Genomic DNA, 10,310 nt, shown 5'->3' on the forward strand with positions numbered 1-10,310 from the left:
CCGGCCAGGTCGACCACAAGGAGGAGGTCTTCGCTCGAGGTGGATCACCAAATTAAGCAGCACCGCGGACTCCCGCCGCCGGCAAGTGCTCGACCTCCATCGCAGGAGACGGCCGCGCTCGACGCGCCCGAACTCGCAGAAGGCAGCGCGCGCTCTACGGCGGGGGAAGCAGCCCGCGATCGGCGCGGCATTGTCCGCGTGTGGGGAACCAGCCACTCGCCGAGGCCGATGTGGACATCTTTGGGCAGCGGCGGCGTGGATGGTTGAGTGGGCGGCGGCCGTGGCCGGGCTATGGCGCTGGAGTGCTACTATGTTTCGTGGATGAGGGAAGAGGATAAGAAGCTAGATGCTTTATTTAGGACCACACAAGACGTTCCCACCTCATCACAAACAAACGGCAGAAGACACGGCGTTAGATATGTGTAGATCGCTGAATGCGTGCGTAGCTACTAAGGGTGTCAAGTGGGATCCCACTTTTGTCCCACTTGTAGTATAATTTAACTTTTTTAGTACAAATTTTGACATCAAGATTTGAACTACATAGTACAAAATGACATCCCACCGGTATGTTTCCCTCATGGTTGGAGTACTCGGAGAGCCACCATCAAGCATATTGCTTATTTTGCTTTTTGTTTAGCAAAAATAAGAACAAGAGAGGTGGTTCAGATGTATTCACAGTTCATGGATTTTCCAATTGGAAGAAGGTCAATAATGGAAGGAAGTGCGCATTCTTAAGCCACTTAGGTTCTGAACCTTGCTCTGAGCACAACAATGCTACCAAAGCATGCCGAGATTTGTTGAATCGGCAAGCACATATACAACATATTGCAGCAGTAGGCAACCAGAGGGATATAGAAAGGAACCAGTTAAGGGTGAAAATCTCTATTGCAACTGTTAAGTGGCTCACCTCACAATCATGTGCTTTTAGAGGCCATGATGAGACAGCCGAGTCGAAGAACCAAGGGAACTTTCTTGAGTTAAGAAAGCTTCTTGCAGAATTCAACCCGGAGATCGCAGAAGTTATTAGAGATGCAAAATACAATGAACAATACATTGCGCCGAAGATTCAACAAGAGATTTTAGGAATTTATGCATTTAAAGTTAGGAACCATATTCGTGAAGAGATTGGGGATTCTAAGTTTGCTATTCTGGTGGATGAGACTTGTGATGTAGCAAAAAGGGAGCAGATGGCATTGGTTCTCAGATTTGTGGATAAAGATGGCATATTGCAAGAGCGGTTCTTTGACTTGATACATGTGACAAGCACCAAAGCCGCGACACTTAAAGAGGTATTGAGCTCCGTGTTATCCAAAAATGCTTTTGATGTTCAAAACCTTCGTGGCCAGGGGTATGATGGGGCTAGTAATATGAGGGGAGAGTTCAATGGATTGCAAGCTCTTTTTCTTCGTGAATGCCCATATGCATATTATGTCCATTGCTATGCTCATCGTTTGCAACTTGCGCTAGTGGCTGCATCCAAGGAAGTGGTTCCTGTGGCTCAATTTTTTCAGAAACTTCTGTTCATTGTTAACACCGTTGACTCCTCCGCGAAGCGCCATGACGAGCTTCATGATGCTCAGTTGGATGAACTAGCTCGGTTACTAGCTATTGATGACATTGAAACCGGTCAAGGTGCAAACCAAATACGTGCACTAAAACGACCCGGCGACACAAGATGGGGTTCACACTTGGGTTCAATATCTAGCCTAAAAGCCATGTTTAATGCAGTAAGTTTAGTGCTTCAGAAAATAGCTTCCGATGGATCAGCTGGATCAATTCGTGCAGATGGAGATACCGCTTTCATCTACTTGTCCTCTTTTGAGTTCATACTTCTCTTATGTTTGATGCAAGAAATATTGGAGATTACCGAAGATCTTGGCCAAGCTTTGCAAAAGAAATCACAAGATATAGTAAATGCCATGCGTCTAGTGTTCTCAACAAAGGTCCGCCTTAATGAGATGAGATCAGATGATGGTTGGGAAGCCTTCTTTTTTCGAGTTGTTGAGTTTTGTGCAAACCATTCCATTGATATTCCAGATTTGGAGGAAACTCACATTCTACGTGGTGGTCGTGCTCGCCGCCAACCAGATTGTTTTACGAAGGAGCATTATTTTCGAGTGGAGGTATTTCGTGCAACACTTGATACTCAACTTCATGAACTAGAATTCCGGTTCAATGAGAAGGTAATGGATCTTCTGTCCACTAGTGCTACTTTGATCCCTGCAAACAAGTTTAGATCTTTCAAGGCTGATGACATTTGCGAGATGGTGAAGAAATATTATCCAGCTGATTTCAATCAACAAGAAATTTATGGTCTAGAGCAGCAACTCAAACATTTTATTGTGGATGCTTCCAATGATAATGAGATGAAAAAAGTGTCAACATTGACAAAGCTTTGTCGCTGCCTTGTTGAAAGTGGGCGAAGTTCTATCTACAACCTAATTGATAGGTTGCTCCGATTGGTTGTGACTCTGCCAGTTTCTACGGCAAGCGCTGAACGCGCATTTTCAACTTTGAAGATCATCAAGACAAGGTTGCGTAACAAAATGGAGGATGAGTTTCTTGCCAACAGTTTGCTAGTAAACATAGAAGGGGAAATTGCAGAGAAGTACACCTATGATGATATTCTCTTGCATTTCACGGGTGCAAAGAGAAGAAGATCTGATCTGGAGTGAAAATCCTTGGTTAGTTAGTATATAGTTTATTCTGTTTTAGTTCTTTTGGAGTAGCTTATGCATATATTGACATCGGAAATATATTTTGTAGACAATATCAATTTAAATATAGAAGTTTCTGAAAATGCTACAAATTCTTGCTTGTCATTGCCACTTGATTTTGTCTTTCAAAATTAAATTTCATGTCATGTTATAGCTTCGCCCCCCCAGCGTTTTTCTGCAAGGTCCGCCACTGCCCTAGTAGCTACCCATCTGTACACCGAGCTTCATTCGATATAAACAAAGGTAAACGGGACGAGCCCACTGAGCAAACCATTCAGCGAAACGGTAATTCAGCGGTGCAGCCCGGTAGACGGGTGCGAAGGCCTGATATCATATCCAGTGGTGCAGGCTGGTAGAAGGGTCCGAAGGCCTGATATCATATCCAGTGGTGCATGCCGGTTGACGGAACGGAGAAGTCCTGAACAACGGCGCAATGCTTCGGAACTAAGTAGTAGGCACATATGATGTGTGTGGTGTTGTGTGTCTCTTCTGGAGAGGAGCGACGTATGTTTAATAGTCAGGAGAGATTTAAATTCCACTGATGCATGACAAAAAAAAAGGAGCCAGGCGGAGCGCCACCTCCGCCTCAGTAGTAGGCACATATGATGTGTGTGGTGTTGTGTGTCTCTTCTGGAGAGGCGGAGCTGCGGGCTGCTGCGGCGGAGTTGTGGGTGGCCAGCCCTCCAGACCCCCACTCGGCGTCGTGGCCGGAGTCCTCGACGCGCTGGAGCCACAACAACGCGTCGCCACCCGGGGCGTCATGCATCAACGCCCACGGCGACGAGGTCCACAGGAACTAGGAGGCGCGCCGGTGGCCATCTCGTCCACCTCAAACCCTAGGCTAGGGTTATATATTTTTTTTTAGTTTAAAGCCCATATAGAGGGCTTTCTTTTGTAGTTTAAATTTTTTCAAAATAGGGCATATGTTTAATGAACTATGTTTTACGTTTAATTGTTTTTGTTTTTTTTTGTCTTTGACTTTTGCGGTGCCTCCACGCGTTGGGTGCAGTGTGTGACCCAAACTGACCGTCGGCCAAATCCGCGTGTTTGCGCGGCCACCCAAACGATCAAATCCGGACGGGCTAACCCGGATGGGCTAACGTGTCCGGTTTGGGTCATAGCGTTGGAGATGCCTTTATGAAATAGTATAAATGTGCTGGGCCAAATTTAGGACAAATTTCCAACAAGACATGCATCCAAATATTTTGACAGGGCGAAAAGATTAGGCCAGGCAGTCCATGGGCATATCGTCTGTTGTAGTCCGAGTCATGCACGTGTTCGATCTCGGTTCGGCGTCGAGTAGGACCGGGAGCAGGTATGATTTTCGTTTGCCGTGTAAAGTGTGGCTCGTCCGAATTCGACTACTAGTGCAATTAATTAAGATAAATAAGGCAGACACAGCATTGTGTGTGGAGATCAACGAACGCATCAATCGAGCAACAGAAAGATCTGAGAAACCAACAGTTAGGTCTGGTGCCTCCTCTTTTTTCAAGCTACGTTTGTCAAGAACGTGATGTCAGTCTCTCTGGCGCTGACGACGGTGGAGGCGCCATCCGATGGCAGCGACTGCGCAATCTGCTTGGACAACGAGGCGGGGACGGCCGTGTGGATGGAGACGACATGCAGGCACAGCTTCCACAATGCATGCTTGGAGAAGTGGCTCATGGAAAAGGCGAGTTGCCCCGTGTGCCGACGCATATTGGCTCCTCCTTGTGAGCTCGATGATGTATATCCTCGACTGAGAGTTATCATACAAAGATATGGAAAGCATCTGCTAGGGGATAATTACCATAAATTTTGTGAACCGGAGTGGACGACGGATCCTTTATACCAGCAAGTGGTCGGCGTGGACCAATGCCTCCGCGCCGCCGGTGGGCTGCTGGCCGAGGCGCTGCCGTTGGTCGCGTGTGGAAGGATGGAGCTCGCCAACGCCAAGCTGTGGCACGCGAGGGACGCTCTCTCACGCGCCATGGGGGCGGAGAGCAACATCCCAGTGGACGGCCGGGTCCTGCCGCTGCTTCCAGCCAGCGAGAGTCTTCACGCAGCGTACAAGCTCTCGTGGACGGGCCAACAACACATCAGTGCCACCACTATGTGGCTGTCCACATATTGTACTGGCCGCCGCTTCGTCGAAGCTGAGCGAGAGCGACTCGCCGCCGTGGGTGACCTTGAGGCCGCGCTGCAGGAGGCCAGAGCCGCCGTCGAGCTTACCAGCGCCGCCCTCGCGGGTGACAGCCTGCGCCGTCTGACAGTCTGTTGAGACTTCGTTTGCTTCCCTACAAAGTCCTAGCAAGTTGTTTGCCTCTGTTCCTTCTCGCCGACGGTACCTAGCTTCACCTTTCCTTCCACGTTTAGGAGAGACCACTTGCTCTTACTAGCTCATATGTAGTGCTAGGATTTTAGAAACATAGAAAAGACTACATGTAAGTGATTAATTTCTCATGGGATATGTATACCCATATTTCATATATTTCCAGTAAATTCGCAAGTTTTCTTCTTGCTTTAGGTTACTATGTCTCAGTCAATTGAGATTTTCTTAAGTCTAAGTCACTTACAAAAAGTGCTTTGAGTTGCACTTTTCTGTTTAAAAAGTGCAATTGCACTTTTCTGACAGAAATGTGCAACTGAACCGAGTTGCACTTTTCTTTGAACTATAGTTGCACTTTTCTGAGTTGACTGAGACTTAAGAAAATCTCAGTCAACTGAGACATAGGCACACCGTATTGTTTAACGCCCACAAACAACGTGGTGATTTGCACAACTACAGTTTTTTGGTTATACAATTTTTAGTTTTCAATAAAAAATTGCAAGTAGTTTATAAATTACAACTTTTCAAACAATACTTATAATAATAATAATAGTTTTAAGGGACATCAAAATCAGTAAGTTCTCCAAATCGGACACGCCGTTCAACGGATAAAACCGGAACAAGAGCCTCCACCGATCTGTTAAACGTATTGAACTTTGTGCAAATGAATCGCCAAAAACCAGCTGAACCACAGCTCAATCGGTGGTTTCAGAAGAAAACCAGCCTAACAGATCGCCGGTCTAAGAGGTGGAAGTATTACCGCGAGTATATGTTCGAGGTAGGAATCGAACCAACTTACATCCACCTTCTGACAATCTGAGATGCGGTTGATTGTTGCCCAAAGTAGACACATGTTTCTGGGAAATTCAATTTAGCTCTCCCGTAAGGATTGCGAAGTCCAAGATGCATTGGCGATTACTAAGAAGCCGAAGCCCATGAGCCGAAGTTCAAGTTGTCTGGTGGTGTGCTTACGCCTCCTTCCGTCGAGGAAGTGAGGTCCGGCTCGCATGAGTCCTCGGATGTGGCTTCTCCGCCGCGTCTTGGTTTTGAGAAGTGTGACGTTGACGCTATATTCTCTCTCTCGCTTGAGTATGTCAGGCATGTGGTTCCTATTGATGATGGGGTTCCTAAGTCTGGGCCGTTATCAGCGGTGCCCAGAGCTATCGTCGCCAGAGAAGTTTGTGATTTTCTCGCCACCTTAGCTATTGCCTACCTTGGATCGGCAGTTGGCTGACAGGTGCCCCCCAATGTCATAGCTTGTCCTTCATGGCTCGGTGTTGGAGTGTTGTCTCTGAGTGATTGTTAGTGTTGCGGTGTTGGAGTGTCTTGGTTGGCGTGTGTGGGTGTATTGTTTGTGTGGACTTGACCCTATCGCTATAGGTTTTTGTCGGTTTCTCCTAAAAACTGGACACTCTCTTCTTAATTAATGAATGAGGCAAAACTTTTACCTCCGTTTCAAGAAAAAGAAAAATCCCATGGGGACGGAGAGCAACATCCCAGTGGACGGCCGGGTCCTGCCGCTGCTTCCAGCCAGCGCGAGTCTTCACGCAGCATACAACCTCTCGTTGACTGGCGAACAACACATCTATTAAATATAGCATACAAATAAATTTGTTTGCGGATATTATTTTTAAATTAAAATACAACAAACAATAAAACTGCTAAACAAATAGGGCTAGATTAAGGTGTCGCGGCATTTGCTGATAATCCTTTGATCCTCCACAAATGCTCAACGAGATCAGCTTGAAGTTGCTCGTGAACATTGCTGTCATGGATCTCTGCGTGCATGGCGAGGAAATCAGAAAAATATTTAGGCAACTCATGATCAACCTCCGCAAGAGGGCCCTGACACTCATAGGAAACGGTGTGTGTCCTGGCATGATTCTTGCGGTCATCCTCGATGATCATGTTGTGAATGATCACACAAGCCTGTTGGAGATATGCCCAAGAGGCAATAATAAAATGGTTATTATATATCTTTATGTTTATGATCAATGTTTGCATACCATGCTATAATTGTATTAACCGAAACATTGATACATGTGTGTTATGTAAACAACAAGGAGTCCCTAGTAAGTCTCTTGTATAACTAGCTTGTTGATTAATAGATGATCATCGTTTCATGATCATGAACATTGGATGTTATTAATAACAAGGTAATGTCATTGATGAATGATGTAATGGACACACCCAATTAAGCGTAGCATAAGATCACGTCATTAAGTTCATTTGCTATAAGCTTTCCGATATATAGTTACTTAGTCCTTCGACCATAAGATCATGTAAATCACTTATGCCGGAAGAGTACTTTGATTACATCAAACGCCACTGCGTAAATGAGTGGTTATAAAGGTGGGATTAAGTATTCGGAAAGTATGAGTTGAGGCATATGGATCAAGAGTGGGATATTGTCCATCCCGATGAAGGATAGATATACTCTGGGCCCTCTCGGTGGAATGTCGTCTAATTAGCTTGCAAGCATATGAATGGTTCAGAAGAGATGACATACCACGGTACGAGTAAAGAGTATTTGTCAGAGACGAGGTTGAACGAGGTATAGAGATACCAATGATCAAACCTCGGACAAGTAAAATATCGCGTGACAAAAGGAATCGGTATCGTATGTAAATGGTTCAATCGATCACTAAGTCATCGTTGAATATGTGGGAGCCATTATGGATCTCCAGATCCCGCTATTGGTTATTGGTCGGAGAGAGTTCTCAACCATGTCTGCATAGTTCGCGAACCGTAGGGTGACACACTTAAGGTTTGATGTCGTTTAAGTAGATATGGAATATGGAATGGAGTTCGAAGTTTTGTTCGGAGTCTCGGATGGGATCCAGGACATGACGAGGAGTTCCGAAATGGTCCGGAGAATAAGATTCATGTATAGGAAGTCATTTTCCAAGTTTGAAAATGATCTGGTGCATTTATGGAAGGTTCTAGAAGGCTCTAGAAAAGTCCGAAAGAAATCACCATGGAAGGTGGAGTCCCGGAGGGACTCCACCTAGCATGGCCGGCCAAACTAAGGGGGGTGGAGTCCTAGGTGGACTCCACCCATGGTGGCCGGCCACCCTCCCCCCCCCCAAGGAAGGGGTGGGAGTCCCACCTTGAATAGGAGTCCCACCTTGGGTAGGTTTCCCACCTTATGGCAAGTTTTGGGTTGGGGCCTTATTCGAAGACTTGTAGTCCAACTCTTGGGGGTTCCACCTATAAAAAGAGGGACAAGGGGAGGGGGCCGGCCACTCAAGCCACCCACCTTGGCCGCACCCCTTGAGGCCGGCGCCCCCCTCTCCCCAAACCCTAGCCGCCTCTCCTCCTCCACCTCTCCCGCAGCGCATAGGCGAAGCCCTGCCAGAGATCTCCACCACCACCGCCACCACGCCGTCGTGCTGCCGGGAATCCGAGGAGGATCTACTACTTCCGCTGCCCGCTGGAACGGGGAGAAGGACGTCTTCATCAACACCGAACGTGTGACCGAGTACGGAGGTGCTGCCCGATTGTGGCACCGTCAAGATCTTCTACGCGCTTTTGAAAGCGGCAAGTGATCATCTTCTGCAACAACGAGATCTAATCTCGTAGGCTTTGGAAATCTTGAAGGGTTAGTCTCGTGATCCCCTCGTTGCCACCATCTTCTAGATTGCATCTTGGCTTGGTTTTCGTTCTTGCAGTAGGAAATTTTTTGTTTTCTATGCTACAAATCCCATCAAAGCCTGCATCACGTCCCACATTTGGTCGTGAGACCAGCTTAGAGCAGGGTACCAGACAATTGAAAATTGAGCTTGAAGCACACCAAATGCCCGCTCGACATCCTGTTGGAGATATGCCCAAGAGGCAATAATAAAAGTGGTTATTATATATCTTTATGTTTATGATAAATGTTTATATACCATGCTATAATTGTATTAACCGAAACATTGATACATGTGTGATATGTAAACAACAAAGAGTCCCTAGTAAGCTTCTTAACAAGCTTGTTGATTAATAGATGATTAGTTTCATAATCATGAACATTGGATGTTATTAATAACAAGGTTATATCATTATATGAATGATGTAATGGACACACCCAATTAAGCGTAGCATAAGATCACGTCATTAAGTTATTTGCTATAAGCTTTCAATACATAGTTACCTAGTCCTTTCGACCATGAGATCATGTAAATCACTTATACCGGAAAGGTACTTTGATTACATCAAACGCCACCGCGTAAATGGGTGGTTATAAAGGTGGGATTAAGTATCCGGAAAGTATGAGTTGAGGCATATGGATCAACAATGGGATTTGTCCATCCCGATGACGGATAGATATACTCCGGGCCCTCTCGGTGGAATGTCGTCTAATGTCTTGCAAGCATATGAATAAGATCATAAGAGACCACATACCACGGTACGAGTAAAGAGTACTTGTCGGAGACGAGGTTGAACAAGGTATAGAGTGATACCGATGATCAAACCTCGGACAAGTAAAATATCGCGTGACAAAGGGAATTGGTATCGTATGTGAATGGTTGATTCGATCACTAAGTCATCGTTGAATGTGTGGGAGCCATTATGGATCTCCAGATCCCGCTATTGGTTATTGGTCGGAGAGAGTTCTCACCCATGTCCACATAGTTCATGAACCGTAGGGTGACACACTTAAGGTTTGATGTTGTAATAGTAGAACTTGAAATATGGAATGGAGTTCGAAGTAATTGTTCGAAGTCTCGGATGGGATCCCGGACATCACGAGGAGTTCCGGAATGGTCCGGAGAATAAGATTCATATATAGGAAGTCATATTCCAAGTTTGGAAATGATCCGAGTGCATTTATGGAAGGTTCTAGAAGGTTCTAGAAAAGTCCGGAAGAAATCACTTTGGAAGGCGGAGTCCCGAAGGGACTCCACCACCATGGCCGGCCAACCCTAGGGGTGGAGTCCCAGGTGGACTCCACCTAAGGTGGCCGGCCACCCCCTCCCAAGGAAAGGTGGGAGTCCCACCTCAAGTGGGAATCCCACCTTGGGTAGGTTTCCCTACTACATGGAAGGTTCTTGTGTTGGGGTCTTATTCGAAGACTTGTAGTCCAACACTTGGGGTTCCACCTATATAATGAGGGGCATAGGGGAGGGGGCCGGCCACTGATGACCCACAAGTATAGGGGGTGTATCGTAGTATCTTCGATAAGTAAGAATGTCGATCCCAACGAGGAGCAGAAGGTGTTGACAAGCAGTTTCGATGAAGGATTCACTGTAAATGCTCACAAACAAGTATTCAGGGGGTTTGATGTAACAATTGAATAAAGT

The 10,310-nt window shown here is 46.1% G+C and overlaps 1 protein-coding gene across 1 annotated transcript; it reads left to right on the forward strand.

The window, feature by feature from the left end:
• Positions 1 to 1,167: 1,167 nt before the first annotated feature.
• LOC124668446 (zinc finger MYM-type protein 1-like) lies at positions 1,168 to 2,758 on the forward strand. The gene is made up of 2 exons (XM_047205586.1): positions 1,168 to 2,123; positions 2,207 to 2,758. The coding sequence occupies exons 1-2, from the start codon at positions 1,188 to 1,190 to the stop codon at positions 2,234 to 2,236; spliced, it is 966 nt and encodes a 321-aa protein (XP_047061542.1). The 5' UTR covers positions 1,168 to 1,187; the 3' UTR covers positions 2,237 to 2,758.
• The last annotated feature ends 7,552 nt before the right edge of the window (positions 2,759 to 10,310 follow it).

Source organism: Lolium rigidum, chromosome 6, assembly GCF_022539505.1.
Source record: "Lolium rigidum isolate FL_2022 chromosome 6, APGP_CSIRO_Lrig_0.1, whole genome shotgun sequence".
Classification (NCBI taxonomy): domain Eukaryota; kingdom Viridiplantae; phylum Streptophyta; class Magnoliopsida; order Poales; family Poaceae; genus Lolium; species Lolium rigidum.